Here is a 17,826-nt window from a genome sequence, read left to right as displayed (position 1 = left end):
AAATATAAAATCTGTTTTTATTAGAAATATGGCAACATTTGTACAAAGTTGTATTTGTGTTTTTTCCATTTCTCTTGTAGTTTGGAGTTTAGAAAATTCACTTCTTGCAAATTAATATAAAAATTAATTTCTTTTAGGAAGTAGAAATATGTCATCTTATTTGTGTTTTAATTTGTGTAATGGTAACTTAATAGGTTTTTAGTCTTTTCCTGCTGCTATAACAGAATATCTTAGACTGGGTAATTTATAAACAATGTAATTTTTTTGTTCACAGTTCTGAAGTCTGGTAAATCTAAGATCAAGGTGCCTGATGAGGGCTTGCTCTCTGCTTAAAAGATGGGACCTTCTTGCTGTGTCTTCACATGGCAGAAGGGTAAAAGGGGCAAACAAGCTCTCTTAGGCCTCTCTTATAAGGGCACTAGTCCCTTTCATGAGTGCTGTGTCTTCATGACCTAGTCACTTCCATAGGGCCCCATTTGTTTTTTTGAAACGGAGTCTCGCTCTGTTGCCCAGGCTGGAGTGCAGTGGCGCGATCTCCACTCACAGCAAGGTCCACCTCCCGGGTTCACGCCATTCTTCTGCCCAAGTAGCTGGGACTACAGGCGCCTGCCACTATGCCCAGCTAATATTTTTGTATTTTTAGTAGAGACAGGGTTTCACTGTGTTAGCCAAGATGGTCTCGATCTCCTGACCTTATGATCTGCCTGCCTTGGCCTCCCGAAGTGCTGGGATTACAGGTATGAGCCACCGCGCCCGGCCCCAGGCCCCATTTCTTACCAACACATTGGGGGTTAGATGTCAGCGTATGAATTTTGGAGGGACACAAACATTTAGACCATAGTGGATAGCTCATATCCAGTTATCTAGTGAGATGTTACTGCTTTAGTATGAATTTATGTGTACTTAAATAATAACTAGCTAGTTCTGCATTGCATATGCAGTAAATATTCTGTTAACTATATTTAAATACAAAAGTTAAAAATGTGTATTTCTTTCTTTTTTTTTTTTGAGACAGAGTCTTGGTCTGTTGACTGGCTGGAGTGCAGTGGTGTGATCTCGGTTCACTACAACCTCCATCCCCTGGGTTCAAGCAGTCCTGCCTCAGCCTCTCCAGTAGCTGGGACTGCAGGCATGCACCACCATACCCAGCTAATTTTTGTATTTTTAATAGAGATGGGGTTTCACCATGTTGTCCAGGCTGGTCTCAAACTCTTGTCTTCAGATGATCCTCTCACCTTGGCCTCCCAAAGTACTGAGATTACATACTTGAGCCACTGCCCCTGGCTAGTTTTTTGATCTTTGTAATTTCTTGTTCTTTAGTCATTAAAAATATGCATTAAGCCCAGAAAAAGACGTTTGTGTGTCCAGTTTTATAAAGGGGAATGATTTTGTAAATTGTAAGCATCTGGGTATGTACGTTGTTACTATCCCTTAATTTAAAATTTTTTATCCCTTAAGTGTTTTTTTAGAAAAACCTTAATGCTCGTATTGTGCAGACCACTTCTGATAATAAGATGTAACAACTCCCTTAGAAGTAATTGAATGGTTTGAGAAGTTTGTAACAAAGTTAAGGTGGCTTTATTTAAATCTATGATTGAGTCAGTGATTCTCTGCTCTGGCTGTAAAATAAAATTATCTGGGGCTCCCCTTTTTAAAAAATTGAGGTGAAATTCACTTAACAGGCCGGGCGCAGTGGCTCAGTCTGTAATCTCAGCACTTTGGGAGGCCAAGGCAGGTGGATCACGAGGTCAAGAGATCCGTACCATCTTGGCCAACATGGTGAAACCCCATGTCTACTAAAAATACAAAAATTAGTGGGGCGTGGTGGTGCATGCCTGTAGCCCCAGCTACTTGGGAGGCTTGAACCCGGGAGGTGGAGGCTGTGGTGAACTGAGATGGTGCCACTGCAGCCTGGCAACAGAGTAAGACACTGTCTCAAAAAAAAAAAAAAAATCACCTAACAAAATCCACCATTTCAATCATTTTAAGTGTATAATTTAGTGGTTTTTAGTAAATTCACAGTGTTGTGTGATTATCACCACTTTCTAATTCTAGAACATTTCTATCACCCCCAAAATAAACCTTATATCCGTTAAGCAGTCATTGTACATTTTCCCCTACTCCATCTTCTGGTAATCACTAATCTGCTTTCTGCCTGTGGATTTGCTTATTCTAGGTGTTTCATATAAATAGAGTCACACAGTATGTGCCTTTTATGTCTGGCTTCTTTCGCTTGGCATGGTTTTAAGGTTCATCCATGTTGTAGCATATATTAATACTTCATTCCTTTTGTTTCCCCATAGTGGCTACACCGTTTTACATTCGTATCAGTAATACAATGTACTAGAGTTCCAGTTTCTCCAGCATCTTCACCAACACTAGTTATTTTCCATTATTTTTAAAATAGCCAGCCATCAGAGTGGGTATAAAGTGGTATTTCATTGTGGTTTTGATTTGTGTTTCCCTCATGACTAATGATTTGAGTATTTTTTAATATTTTTTTAGACAGAGGCTTAGTCTGTCACCCAGGCTGGAGTGCTGTGGCATGGATCTTGGTTCACTGCAGCCTTGACACCCTGGCCTCAACTGATCCTCCATCCTCCCACCTAAGCCTCCCAACTAGCTGGGACTACAGGTACGCCACCACATCTGGCTAAATTTTTTTTTTTTTTGTATAGGGTTTTGCCATGTTTTCTGGGCTCGTCTCAGACTCCCGGGCTCAAGTGATCCACCAGTCTCGGCCTCTCAGAGTGTTGGGGTTACAGACTGGGATTATAGCCCACTGTGACTCAAATGATCCACCAGTCTCGGCCTCTTTGAGTGTTGGGGTTACAGCCCACTGTGCCGGGCTACTTTTGCATTTGATGTCTTTTTCTTTTTTCTTTTTGGAAACAGGGCTTGCTCTGTTGCCCAGGCTGGAGTGCAATGGTGTGATCACAGCTTACTGCAGCAGCCTCAACCTCCTTTTTTTATTTTTTTTTTCTTTGAGACGGAGTCTCGCTCTATCGCTCATGTTGGAGTGCGGTGGCACGATCTCGGCTCACTGCAAGCTCCGCCTCCCGGGTTCACACCATTCTCCTGCCTCAGCCTCCCGAGTAGCTGGGACTACAGGTGCCCGCCACCACGTCCGGCTAATTTTTTGTATTTTTCAGTAGAGACGGGGTTTCACCGTGTTAGCCAGGATGGTCTCAATTTCCTGACCTCGTGATCCGCCTGCCTCGGCCTCCCAAAGTGCTGGGATTACAGGCGTGAGCCACCGTGCCCAGCCTGCAGCCTCAACCTTCTGGACTTAGGCGATCCCTCCTCCTTAGCCTGCCAAGTAGCTGGGACTGCAGGCATTAGCTGCCATACCTGGCTAATTTTTATTTTTATTTTATTATTATTTTTTGAGACAGGGTCTCGCTCTGTCACACAGGCTGGAGGGCAGTGGTGTGATCTTGGCTCACTGCAACCTCTGTCCCAGGTTCAAGCAATCCTCCTACCTCAGCCTCCTGAGTAGCTGGGACTACCTGTGTGCACCACCATGCCCGACTAATTTTTTTTAAATTTTTTTTATTTTTTGGTAGAGATGGAGTTTCACCATGTTGGCCAGGCTGGTCTTGAGCTCCTCACCTCAAGTGATACACCCGCCTCAGCCTCCTAAAGTGCTGAGATTATAGACATGAGCCACTGCGCCTGGCCAGAAATAAAATTTTTAAAATTTCAGTTTTGATTGTTTATGGCTAGCATATGGGAATGCAATTGATTTTTGTATGTTGACTTGTTTCCTGCATTGATACAAGGCAAGATGAACCTTGATGAACTGTTGATTAGTTATAATAGTTTTTTTGTTGTTGTTGTTTTGAGATGGAGTTTCACTCTTGTTGCCCAGGCTGGAGTGCCTGATGGCACGATCTTGGGTCACTGCAACCTCCACCTCCTGGGTTCAAGCAGTTCTCCTGCCTCAGCCTCCCAAGTAGCTGGGATTACAGGCACCTGCCACCACGCCTGGCTAATTTTTGTATTTTTTTTGAGACAGAGTCTCGCTCTGTTTCCCAGGCTGGAGTGCAGTGGCACCATCTTGGCTCACTGCAAGCTCCGCCTCCCAGGTTCATGCCATTCTCCTGCCTCAGCCTCCTAAGTAGCTGGGACTACAGGCGCCTGCCACCACGCCCGGCTGATTTTTTGTATTTTTAGTAGAGACGAGGTTTCACTGTATTGGCCAGGCTAGTCTCAAACTCCTGACCTCAAGTGATCTGCCCACCTCAGCCTCCCGAAATGCTGGGATTACAAGTGTGAGTCACTGCACCTGGCCTGTAATAGTTTTTTAATGTGTTTCTTAGTGTTGTTGTTGTTGTTTTTTTTTAAACACAGGTCATGTCATCTGCAAATCATGATAGTTTTACTTCTTTCTAAGTTGAATATTTTTTATTTCTCTTTGCTTAATTGTTCTGCCTAGAACCCTAAGTATAATGTTCAATGATGAAAGCAGACATTGTTTTTTTGAGACAGAACCTCGCCCTGTTGCCCAGGCTGCAGTGACTGGGACCACAGGCTTGCCACCATTGCTCAGCTAATTTTTTTATTTTTTTGTAGAGACAGGGTCTTGCTATGTTGATGAGGCTGGTGTATCTTAACTTGTGGACTCAAGCCATCCTCCCGCCTTGGCCTCCCAAAGTACTGGGATTATAGGGTGAACCACTGTGCCCAGCCTCTTTTTTTCTTTTTGAGACGGGGTGTTGCCCAGTTGCCTAGGCTGAAGTTCATTGACATGATCATAGCTCGTGGCAGTTTCAGACACACTTAAGCTATCTTCCTGCCTCAGCCTCTTGAGTAGCTGGGACTGTAGGTGCTCACCACTGTGCCTTGCTAACTTTTTTTTTTTTTTTTTGAGATGAAGTCTCACTCTGGCACCCAGGCTAGAGTGCAGTGGCACAATCTCAGCTCACTGCAACCTCTGCCTCCTGAGTTCAAGTGATTCTCCTGCCTCAGCCTCTGGAGTAGCTGGGATTACAGTCACCACACCCAGCTAATTTTTGTATTTTTAATAGAGATGGGGTTTTACCATGTTGGCCAGGCTGGGCTTGAACTCCTGACCTCAGGTGATCAGCCCACCTCGGCCTTCCATCCTGTACAGACAGGATGCCGTGTCTTGTCTCTACAAAAAAAAAAAAAAAAAAAAAGTTGCATAGGATGGTTTCAAATTCCTTGACCTCAAGTGATCCTCCTGCCTTGGCCTCCCAAAGTGTTGGGATTACAGGAGTGAGCCACTGTACCCAGCTGAAAGGAAACTTTCTTGTCTTGCTCCTTGTTGAAAGGAGAAAGCATTTAGTCTTTTACCTTTAAATATGACGTTAGCTTATTAGTTATGGGATTTTTGTAGATGTCCTTTATCAGGTTGAGGCATTTGGTATTTAAAAAATCTTGACCTCGGTAATATAGTGAGATCCTATCTTATAAGGAATAAAAAGTAAATTAGCCAGGTATGCTGGCACACCCCTGTGGCCCCAGCTGCACAGGAAGCTGAGGTGGGAGGGTTGCTTGAGCCAAGGAGGACGAGGCTGTGGTGAGCTACGATCATGCACTCTAGCCTGGCCAACAGAGCGAGACCTCCTCTCAAGAGAAGAAAAACTTGTAAGTAAACTATAATATGTAGTCAAGAAAAGCAGTTATCTAAATTGATGTTTAAAGAACTAGGATACATTTCTATATTATTGATCCTGAAATTTCACCATGGAGAATGAAGTTTGTATATTTATATAGTTTTTTTTTTTTTTTTTTGAGACAGAATTTCCCTCTTGTCGCCCAGGCTCGAATGCAGTGGCGCGATCTCTGCTCACTGCAGCCTCTGCCTCCTGGGTTCAAGTGATTCTCCTGCCTCAGTCTCCTTAGTAGAGTAGCTGGAATTACAGGCACGCGCTACCATGCCCGGCCAATTTTTGTATTTTTAGAAGAGACACGGTTTCCCCATGTTGGCCAGGCTGGTCTCTAACTCCTCACGTCAAATGATCCACCCACCTCAGCTTCCCAAAGTGCTGGGATTACAGACGTGAGCCACCGTGCCTGGTCTGTGTTTCCCTCTATAGAAAAAAACGTTTTTTCCCTATATTTTTCTAAAAAAAATTCCTCTATATTTTTAATAAGTAGTAGACTAGTTAAGAAATCCAGTTTTGCTTCTGTCAGATAGGGTTATCTTTTCCTTTTACAAGATTAAATTGAGGCTGGGCACGGTGGCTCACTCCTGTAACCCCAACACTTTGGGAGGCCAAGGTGGGCAGATCACCTGAGGTCAGGAGTTCTATACCAGCCTGACCAACATGGTCAAACCCTGTCTCTACAAAAATACAAAAATTAGGCTGGGTGTGGTGGCTCAATTCCATAATCCCAGCACTATGGGAGGCTGAGGCGGTGGATCACCTGAGGTCAGGAGTTTGAGACCAGCCTGGCCAACATGGTGAAACCCTGTCTGTACTAAAAATACAAAAATTAACCGGTGTGGTGGCATGTGCTTGTAGTCCCAGCTACTCGGGAAGCTGAGGCAGGAGGATTGCTTGAACCTGGGAGGCAGCGGTTGCAGTGAGCCAAGATCGTGCCACTGCACTCCAGCCTGGGCAACAAAGCGATACTGTCACAAATAAAAGACTAAGTTGAATAGCTTCTAGAAAACTTTAAGTAAATTATTATCTTTTTATTCTAGACAAAATTATTGTCTTTTTATTCTAGACAAAAGGATGCCACGGAGAAAGAAAAAAGTTAAAGAAGTCTCCGAATCTCGGAACCTGGAGAAGAAGGATGTGGAAACTACCAGTTCTTTCAGTGTGAAGAGGAAGCGTAGACTTGAGGATGCATTCATTGTGATATCCGATAGTGATGGAGAGGTAAGTAAAGTAGAGCTAAAAAGTAGAGCTGTAGCTCTCAAACTATACTTCTTTACCCATGGGGAATTTGTTTCGTGACTGACCTCACCTTAATACCAGCTCACCAAAACCATGAAATTTTTACTCAACTTTGTTTTAATTTGTAAATGGAGTTAAGAATTACTTAAGGAAGTAATCCTGTTGCTTAGTTGAGGATGGATCATAGTTCTTCAGTTTTGTGATATAGTAATCCAAAGTGGCATTTTGGAACTATTTGAATAATCTAAATCAATTGAAAATCTTAGTTTTGATGTGTCTAGAAAGTGAGAGGAAAAACGTGAATGTTTTTAAATCTTTTGATATGTTCTAGATATAATAGCACCTAGTCACCTATAGCTGTTTAAAAATAACTGAAATTAAAAATCAACTTCTCTGTTACACTAGTCACATTTCAAGTGATTAAAGACACATAAGGCTAGTGTCAATTGTATTAGACAGCAGAGCTCTACGACATTTTTAGCATTTTAGAAAGCTTTATTCTCCAGAATAAAGATTGTAACCTTTTTCCTTTATCCTGTATTTCCATTTGTTTATTGGAGTTTTCTATCTGCCTTCAGGTCTCATCTCAAAGGCAGTGAATTAACTCATTGTTTTTTCCTCCAGATTTTCTTTCTCCTGTACTTTTTTTTTTTTTTTTTTTTCTGGAGCCAGGTTCTCCCTCTGTCACGTAGGCTGGAGTTTGGTGTGGAACTACAGGTGCAAGCCATTACTCCTGGCTAATTTTTGTATTTTTTTTGTAGAGATGGGGTTTCGCCATGTTGCCCAGGATGGTATCGAACTCCCAGCCTCAAGCAATCCTGCCTCGGCCTCCTGAAGTGCTGGGGTTACAGATGTGAGCCACTGCATCTGGCCAAAAAATGACATATTTTTGGTTAGCAAGGTTGAGCATTTCTTTACATCTTTATTGGTTTTTAAAAAATGTTTCTTGGCTGAGTGTGGCAGCTCATGCCTATAATCCCAGCACTTTAGGAGGCTGAGGCGAGTGGATCACAAAGCCAGGAGACTGAGACCATCCTGGCTAACATGGTCAAACCCTGTCTCTACTAAAAATCCCAAAAATTAGCCGAGTGTGGTGGAACGTGCCTGTAGTCCCAGCCACTCAGGAGGCTGAGGCAGGAATCGCTTGAATCCCGGAGGCAGAGGTGGCAGTGAGCTGAGATCTCGCCACTGCCCTCCAGCCTGGGTGACAGAGGGAGACTCCGTCTCAAAAACAAAACAAAACAAAAAAAACCCACGTTCCTTGTAGTTTAGTTTTTAATTAGGACTTTTGTCTACATAGTTCATCTTAAGGGCATAAAAGTATAGAGAAGAAAACAAGGGCTAGGTACATCCCTGGTGACTCATGCCTATAATCCCAGTGCTTCGGGAAGCTGAGACAGGAGGATTGCTTGAGGCTAGGCGTTTGAGACCAGCCTGAGCAACACAGAAAGACCCTGTCTCTACAAAAAGTACAAAACTTAGCTGGGCATGGTGGCATGCACCTGTAATCCCAGATACTTGGGAAGCTGAGGCAGGTGGGAGAATTGCTTGAGCCTAGGAGTTCAAGGAATTTGAGACTGCAATGAGCTATGATTGTACCATTGCACTCCATCTGAAAAAGAAAGAAAACAAAACAGTTGTACTACTTGGATATCATCTTAATATTAACAAAAATAAAAATATGAAATACACAAATAGATACGGATATGTTAAAAAAGTTGTATACATAGATGTTTAAAAAACAAAAAACCAAGCCATAACAAAACAGTTCAGAAAGGTATGAAATGAAAATGTATACTACAGACATTTAACCATAAGAAATAATTTTTTTTCATTTTTAAAATAATTTCTTGATGTCATCCGTGTGATCCGAAGGCAGTAATTTCTTCTGTGTCCTTGGAAAAAATTTTTATGCATACAGTATCAGTAGAGATTTTTACAGGAAACGAATTATGCTGTAGAAACTGTTTTGCTTTTTTTCCACTTAATGTCTATGTTAGGTCCTCCAGAGACATAGAACCAATAGGATGGGCAGATGGATGGATGGATGGATGGGTGGATGGATGCATGGATGGATGGACGGACGGACGGACAGACGGACGGAATTAGGGGAAATGGCTCATGTAATTATGGAGGATGAAAAGTCCCCACAATAGGCTGTTTGCAAGCTGGATACCCTGGGATGCCAGTAGTATGGCTCAGTGCAAGTCTGAAGGCCTGAAAACAAGGGGTAAGAGGTGCTGAGTGTAAGGCCTGAAATCCAAGGGCTGGAGAGCCTGGAGTTCTGATGTCCAAGGGTAGGAGAAGAATAATGTGTCCCAGCTCCAGGAGAGAGACACATTTGCCTTTCCTATGTTTTTATTCTATCTAGCCCCCCAGTCAGTTGGGTGGTGTTCACCCACATTGAGAGCAGATCTTCCCCACTTAGTCACTGAGACTCACACTCCAATCTCCTCTGCAAACACCTGCACAGACACGTCAGAAAATAATACTTTACTAGTTCTCTGGGTATTTCTTACTCCAGTCAAACTGATACCTAAAATTAACCATTACGGTATTTCCTGGAGACCTTTCTATAGCAGCACATATGTATGTCATATGTCATATATGTTATACATACAGAAATGTGCATAAAATATAAATGCATAGGTTTAAAAATTAATGTGAACACTTGTAGTTACCACCTGAGAATCCCTCTTCACTTAGTGTGTCCCTCCCCAAATGCATTCTTTTCCACCTTTCTTTTGTTTTTTTTTTGAGATGGAGTCTTGCTCTGTTGCCCAGGCTGCAGTGTAGTGGCACGATCTCAGCTCACTGCAACCTCCACCTCCCAGGCTCAAGCAATTCTCCTGCCTCGGCCTCCTGAGTAGCTGGGATTACAGGCATGCGCCACCATGCCTCACTAATTTTTGTATTTTTAGTAGAGACAGGGTTTCACCATGTTGGCCAGGCTGGTCTCGAACTCCTGACCTCAGGTGATCCATCCGCCTTGGCCTCCCGAAGTGCTGGGATTACAGGCGTGAGCCACCTCACCCAGCTCTTTTCTACCTTTCTGAAGGTAACCGCTGTTTATTTTATCTTCCCATGTTTCTCCTTACAGTTTTACCACATTTATGTGTATCCCTATACAGCATACATATATTTTGAAAAACTAAGTACTGGTAATTAGACATGTCTACCAGTATTTTCCAGTAATCTCTCAATTGCCCAGATATTTGAAATTTTCCCTTTACCATAAACTAAAATCTTATTTATAAATAGGTGTGTCTCTGGATTTTTTTCTTCTGTTAATCTGTCACATATTTTTATAATTGTTCAGTTGATTGTCTTGGGTATTTTAGGTAGGCATTTATCTCTGCTGATAACGACCATTTTTTCCTCTTTCTTTCTAGCACTTATACCTTTTTCTGTTTTGTTTTCATTTCTTTGGCTGTGGCTTCCAGAATAATGTTGATTGATACTAGCAATAGAGTACATCTTTTATTTCTGATGTTTTGCTATTTGTTTCATATTTCTGTTTTTATGTTAAGGAACTATCCTTTAATTGCTTACTTACTAGTAGTAGTTTTAGGAATTATGTTTAATCAAATGCCCTTTATTTAGCAAGATGATGGAGTAGTTTTTCTCCTTTAATCAACTAATATTATATATTGGATTAGTATTTTCTAATGTTGGAATATCTTTGCATTTCTGGAATAAATCATGCTTGGTCATGATGTGTTATGTTAATATAATATTGATTTTTTTCCTCAATATATTAGTTAGGAGTTTTGCATCTGTACTCCTATTGCCATTGACTTTATAAAGTTTTTTTTGTTGGGGGGGCTATAGCCTTCATCAGATGTTAGTATTAGGGTTATGGTATAAAAGAGAAGGAAAGCTTACTATTTTTATCTATGTCCTACCACAATTTAAATAGTATAGGAATTATTTGTTTTATAGGGTTTCCTAAAAATCTCCCGTAAAACTGGGCTACCAACTGATTTTTTTTTTTTTTTTTTTTGAGATGGAGTCTCGCTCTGTCACCCAGGCTGGAGTGCAGTGGCATGATCTCTGCTCACTGCAAACTCCACCCCCTGGGTTCACGCCATTCTCCTGCCTCAGCCTCCTGAGTAGCTGGGACTATAGGCGCCCATCACCACGCCTGGCTAATTTTTTTTTATTTTTAGTAGAGATGGGGTTTCACCATATTAGCCAGGATGGTCTTGATCTCCTGACCTCGTGATCCGCCCGCCTCAGCCTCCCAAAGTGCTGGGATTACAGGCGTGAGCCACTGCGCCCGGCCTACCAACTGATTTTTAATATGTATTTCATATTGTTGTAGTGTCTTGGTATTGTTGTATATGAAAAAAAAGTCTTTTTTTCTGCTTTAGAATAGAAAAAAGCAGTTGGAATCATCTTAGGAACACATTTGTTTGTTTTTTGTTTTGTTATTTATTTTTATTTTTTTAATATGTATTTTTTTGAGATGGAGTCTTGCTTTGTTGCCCAAGCTGGAGTGCAATGGCATGATAGCCTCCTGGTTCAAGTGATTCTGCCTGCCTCAGCCTGCGGAGTAACTGGGATTAAAGGTGCCTGCCACCACACCTGCATAATTTTTGTATTTTTAGTAGAGAGGGGGTTTTACCATGTTGGCCAGGCTGGTCTCGAACTCCTGACCTCAGGTGATCTGCCCACCTTGGCCTTCTAAAGTGTTGGGATTACAGGCGTGAGCCACTGCACCTGGCCTTTGTTTTTGTTTGGTTTTTTTTTTTAAGACGGAGTCTTGCTTTGTCATCCAGGCTGGAGTGCAGTGGCACAGTGACATGATCTTGGCTCACTGCAGTCTCCGTTAATAGTATGTACTTTATATGATTTCAATCATTTTTAAACTTAGTCAAACTTGTTTTATGGTCCAGCATATTCTATGTGTACTAGAGAAGAATGCACATTTTGGATAGTGATTTCTGTAAATGTCAATCTGATAAAGTTTGATGATAGTGTTGTTCAAATCTACTTTATATTTATTGGTTTTCTGTCTATTCTACAAATATTTTGAGGAGGCTATTGAAGTCTTTGACCATAGTTGTGAATTTGTCTTATTTCTCTTTCTTTTTTTTTTGAGACAGTCTTAACTCTGTTGCCTTAGGCTATAGTGCAGTGGTGCGATCTTGGCTCACTGCAACCTCTGCCTCCTGGGTTCAAGTGATTCTCATGCCTCAGCCTCCTGAGTAGCTGGGATTACAGGCATATGCCACCACGCCTGGCTAATTTTTATATTTTTAGTAGAGATTGGGTTTCACCATGTTAGCCAGGCTGGTCTCGAACTTCTGACCTCAGGTGGTCCGCCCACCTGGGCCTCCCAAAGTGCTGCGATTATAGGTGTGAGCCACTGCACCTGGCCCACAGTTAATTTTAGAACATTTTCCACCCTCCATGGCCACAGCCCTCACCAACCTCACACCACACTATACTCTACCAGTCTTCATGGCCCAGTAGCAGCGGCCTAGAACATTTTCATTACCCCCCAGAAAAAAACCCATTTTCATTAGCAGTTACTCTCCATTTTCCCCTAAACCCCTAGCCCTTGACAACCGCTAATCTACTTTCTATATGGATTTACCCATTCTGGGCATGTCTTATAAATGGAATTATATGATATATGTGGCCTTTTGTCTGGCTTCTTTCAATTATGTATTTTCAAGGTACATTCATTTTGTGGTGTATATCAGTACCTAATTTCTTTTTTTTCCACAGTGGTGGCACGGTTTTATATTCCCACCAACAGTGTACTAGGGTTCCAGTTTTTCTAATCCTTGCCAATGCTTATTTTCTGATTTGAAACAGAAATTATTTTAATTATCCTAGTGGGTGTGAAGTGATACCTTATTGTGATTTTGATTTGTATTTCCCTGATGACTAATGATGTTGGGCATCTTTTCATGTACTACTTGGACATTTCTGTATCTTCATTTTCAGAGAAATTCTGTTCAAACGCTTTGCCCAGTTTTATTTTTATTTATTTATTTTTAGAGATGAGATGTTGCTTTGTCTCCCAGGCTGGAATACAGTGGTGCGATCTTAGCTTGCTGCAGCCTGGAAGTTCTGGGTTCAAGTGATCCATCTGCTCCAGCCTCCTAAATAGCTAGGACCATGCCTGGCTAATTAAAAAAAAAAAAAAATTTTTTTTTTTATTTAAAAAGAATTTTTTTTGGGAGGGGATAAGGACAGGATATCTCTACATTCCCCAGGCTGGTTTTGAACTGGCCTCAAGTGATTCTCCCATTTCAGCCTCCCAAAGTGTTGGGATTACAGGCATGAGCCACTGTGCCTGGCCTTTTATTTCTTTCTCTATTTTATTTTTTGTTTTCTTGATTATTTTGTTTGTGTTTCTTATTAAATTTTAGGGTGGGATGTAGGGTTAGTGTATTTGGTTCGCTTTTGCTTCTATAGGATTTTTCATTTACCCTCTTTTTCCTTTCCTTTACTATCCAGTGTCGAAAGAGTGATTTAAAATAAATGAATAAACACTGAGTTTAAACATTATTATTGTTTTTTTAAATCTTCAATCAAGCTACTCTGATCTCAGGTGATGCTTACTGGTATTTTAGAGATAGACTAGTTTTTGTGTGACTGTTTATATGACAGATAATAATGCCAATATATCACACGTTTTTGTTTTTAATGGTTTTTATTGGTTCTAGATCTTATGTTTTCCTTTTTGTACTGAAAAGGATCTTCTAATATTTTATGTGCATATTTATAACAATCGTCAATTCCTCAGAGGCCTCTCTTAGCCATAGAGGAGGTAGAAGAGAGAGAAATTACTACTTTTAGTGGCAGCCACACTGATCATATTTCTTGTTTTGCAACAGGAACCAAAGGAGGAAAATGGATTGCAGAAAATGAAGACAAAACAGTCGAATAGAGCAAAGTGTTTGGCCAAAAGAAAAATTGCACGTATGTTTTCATTTTTGTTGAGAATGGTTTGGGAATTGTAATAGTCATAAAACTGATACATTTTGGGCTAGTTGATTATCTTGCATTCTTAGCTCTCTGATAGATTCAAGAAAAGTTGTGAATTTATCAGTTTTTGTTGCTATTGTTGTAAGGATTGGAAGAATAACTTTTTTCAGTTTCCTGTATCTTAAGTGGAATCCAGAAGTGGTCATTCTGAATCTTTAAAAAATTTTTTTTAAATTTATTATTTTTTTAGAGACAGGATTTCACTCTGTCACCCAGGCTTGGGTGTAGGGGTATGGTATGATCATAGTTCACTGCAGCCTTGAACTCATTGGCTCGAGTGATTCTCCTGTCTCAGCTTCCCAAGTATGCCCCACAACGCCTGGCTAATTTTAATTTTTTTTCTTACACAGGGTCCTGCTGTGTTGTCCAGGCTCATCTCAAACTCCTGGCCTCAAGCAGTCCTCCAGTTTGGGCCTCCCAGTGTTGGGATTACAGGTGCCAGCCACCGGTTAGCCCCCCCATTCTGAATCTTACTGAGCAGCAAAATCTGTTTTTATGATTTCTTTTTTTTTTTTGAGATGGAGTCATGCTCTGTCACCCAGGCTGAGTGCACTGGTGTGATCTTGGCTCACTGCAACCTCTGCCTCCTGGGTTCATACGATTCTCCCACCTCAGCCTCCTGAGTAGCTGGGTCTATAGGCACACGTCACTACACCCTGCTAATGTTTGCCAGGCTAATCTCCAGCTCCTGACCTCAAGCGATCCACCCGCCTCAGCCTCCCAAACTGCTGGGATTATAGGCATGAGCCACCACGCCTGGCCAGAACAGAAGTTTTAAACTTTGATGTGGTCCATTTTTTTCTCTTTTATGTTTTTTTTCTTTCTGTGTCCTAAGAAATCTTTGACTACACTAAGGTTATGAAGATTTCCACCTATTTTCTTCTGGAAATTTTATAGTTTTAGCTTTAGCATTTAGATTTCTAATCCATTTTGAGTTTTTGTATATGATGCAAGGTAAGAATTAAGGTTCATTTTTTTTTCCATATGGGTATCCAATCATTCTTGTACCATTTGTTGAAAAGACTGTCCTTTCCTTGTGTTGAAAACCAATGCATGGGTCTATTTCTGAATTTTCTGTTCTTTTCCATTTATTTATGTTTGTCATTATGCCATACCACACTGTCTTCATTACTGTAGCTTTATAATATCTTAAAATCAGGTAGTATAATTCTTCCAACTTTATTTTAAAAATTGTTTTAATCTGGGTCCTTTGCATTCCTGTATAAATTTAATTTTATTATTTGTTTATTATTATTATGTTTTGAGACAGGGTCCCACTCTGTCACCCAGGCTGGAATATAGTGGTATGAGTGCAGCACACTGTAGTCTCAACTTCCTAGGCTCAAGTGGTCCTCCAGCCTTAGCCTCCTGAGTAGCTGGGACTAACAGGCATGCATCACCATACCCAGCTAACTTTTTTTTTCTTCCTTTTTGAGACAGAGTCTCCCTCTGTTGCCCAGGTTGGAATGCAGTGGCTCACTACAACCTCTGCCTCCTGGGCTCAAGCGATCCTCCCACCTCAGCCTCCCAAGTAGCTAGGACCACAGGTGTATACCACTACACCCAGCTAGTTTTTTATTATTTGTCGAGATAAGATCTCACTATGTTGCCCAGGCTGGTCTTGAACTGCTGGGCTCAAGTGATTCTCCCACCTCTGCCTCCTGAGTAGCTGGGACTATAGGTATGCATCACCTCACCCAACTATTTTTTAAAATTTATTTTCTTCTTTTCTTTTCTTTCTTTCTTTCTTTTTTTTTTTTTTTTGAGACAGGGTCTCGCTTTGTCACCTATGCTGGAATGCATTGGTGTGATCTTGGCTCACTGCAGCCTCAACCACCTGTACTTGAGCAATTATAGGCGTGAGCCACTGCACCGGCCCTCTTTTTCATTGTTATTCTCCTGAGGTGCCTTTTTAGACTATTTTTCCCTCTAACCACTGCCTTCCCCATGATATTTTAATACCATAGATATGCTATATATTCTGTTTATGTACTGATTGTATGTCTGTATTTTATACATAAGATTTTTTTTTTTGACCTCCAAGAACCAATTTTTGTCCACTTGGGAATGGTATCATTCTTGTTGAGAATGATAGAAGTTGCCAGACTTGGCCTTGCGCAGTGGCTCATGCCTGTGATCCCAGCACTTTGGGAGGCCGAGACAGGAGGATCACCTGAGGTCAGGAGTTTGAGACCAGGCTGGCCAACATGGTGAAACCTCGTCTCTACTAAAAATACAAAAATTAGCCAGGCCTGGTGGCGGGCACCTATAATCCCAGCTACTCACGAGGCTGAGGCAGGAGAATCACTTGGACCTGGGAGGTGGAGGTTGCAGTGAGCCGAGATCACGCCACTGCACTCCAGCCTGGGTGACAGAGAGAGATGCCATGTAAGGAAAAAAAAAAAAGGTTGCTAGACTTACTGGTATAAAATCATTCATAGTATTCCCTTATTTACTCTTTTAATGACTGTAGAATTTGTAATCTTGTTTCCCCTTTTATTCTTGGTATTGTTAATTGGTGTTGTGTTTTTGTTCTTGAGCAGTTTAGTTAGAGGGTTACGCATTTTAATTTTTAAATTTTTTTGATTTTTTTGAGATGGAGTGTTGTTCTGTCGCCCAGGTTGGAGTGCAGTTGCACGATCTTGGCTCACTGCAACCTCTGCCTCCCGGGTTCAAGTGATTCTCCTACGTCAACCTCCCAAGTAGCTGGGATTACAGGCGCCCGCCACCATGCCTGGCTAATTTTTGTATTTTTAGTAGAGACGAGGTTTCACCATGTTGGCCAGGCTGGTTTCAAACTCCTGCCCTCGGGTAATCTGCCCGGCTTGGCCTCCGAAAGTGCTGGGATTATAGGCATGAGCCGCTGTGCCCGGCCAGAATTAATTTTTTGTTTAATTTTTTCTGTGTTGTATGCCCATCTTTCATTTTATTGATTTCTTTCTGTTCTTTATGTTTTTTTTCTTTCCACTTACTTGGGTTAATTTTACTCTTTATATTCTAGCATTTTAAGGTGGGAAACTTGGATTACTGATTTTAAAATTTTGCCTTATACGAGCATGGAAAACTGTAAATTTCCCTATAAATGTGGCTTTTGTTGCATCCTACAGATTCTGATGTTTTCATTTTCATTAAGGTCATTTCAAATTCAGTTGGGTGCATTTTTTATGTTTGGATTCAATTTTAGTGATCCCCTGTTGATTTCATATTACTAAACATGTTTAAGATTTGTGTGATTCCATAAGTCAAAGTTATACAAAAAGATATAGTCAAAGAAGTGTCATTTCCTCCCTTGTGCCCTTCACTCTGTTCTCAACCACTGGTAGGTAATAATTTGCATTAGTTTCTGGTTTATCTTTCTTTCTTTTTTTTGTGAGACCAGAGGGTCTCTGTGGCACTCAGGCTAGAGTGCAGTAGTGTGATCTTGGCTTGCCTCCTGGGTTCAAGGGATTCTCCTGTCTCAGTCTCCAGAGTAGCTGGGACTACAAGCGCACGCCACTATGCCCGGCTAATTTTTGTATTTTTAGCAGAGACAGGCTTTCGCCATGTTGTCCAGGCTGGTCTTGAACCCCTGACCTCAGGTGATCTGCGTGCTGCAATCTCCCAAAGTGCTGGGATTACAGGCGTGAGCCACCATGCGCAGCCTATTTCTGGTTTATCTTTCTTATGTGACACTGTACAAATAAATACGTGTGTGTGCATTTTCTTATTTCTCCTTCCTTATGTGAAAGGTGGCATATTATCCATAAATTCTTTTGTACTTTATTTTTTACTTAATAACATATCCTTGAAATAACTTTATTCCCAGTCCATAGATATATTCCTTGTTCTTTTTTATAACTGTATGTACGTGTACTACAGTTTATGGTTATTAAATAGATTCCAGTGTTTGGCAAATTTGAACATTGCTGCAATGATACACTCCTTTTTTTTTTGAGATGGAGTCTTG

At 41.2% G+C, this 17,826-nt stretch overlaps 1 protein-coding gene across 4 annotated transcripts in view; it reads left to right on the top strand.

Annotated features, from left to right (window-relative positions):
- The window catches only part of UIMC1 (ubiquitin interaction motif containing 1), a 128,047-nt gene that overhangs the window by 42,200 nt on the left and 68,021 nt on the right, over positions 1-17,826 (top strand). For all 4 annotated transcript variants that reach the window (XM_011946857.1, XM_011946854.1, XM_011946856.1 and 1 more), the window contains 2 exons: positions 6,703-6,857; positions 13,730-13,814. In XM_011946857.1, coding sequence (XP_011802247.1) covers positions 6,711-6,857; positions 13,730-13,814 — 232 coding nt within the window. In that variant the 5' untranslated portion in view covers positions 6,703-6,710. The remainder of the gene's footprint in view (positions 1-6,702; positions 6,858-13,729; positions 13,815-17,826) is intronic.

This window comes from Colobus angolensis, unplaced genomic scaffold (genome assembly GCF_000951035.1).
Source record: "Colobus angolensis palliatus isolate OR3802 unplaced genomic scaffold, Cang.pa_1.0 Scaffold254, whole genome shotgun sequence".
NCBI classification, from domain to species: Eukaryota; Metazoa; Chordata; class Mammalia; order Primates; family Cercopithecidae; genus Colobus; species Colobus angolensis.
Note: the sequence above shows the minus strand (reverse complement) of the source record. Positions and strands in the feature narration are given on the sequence as shown.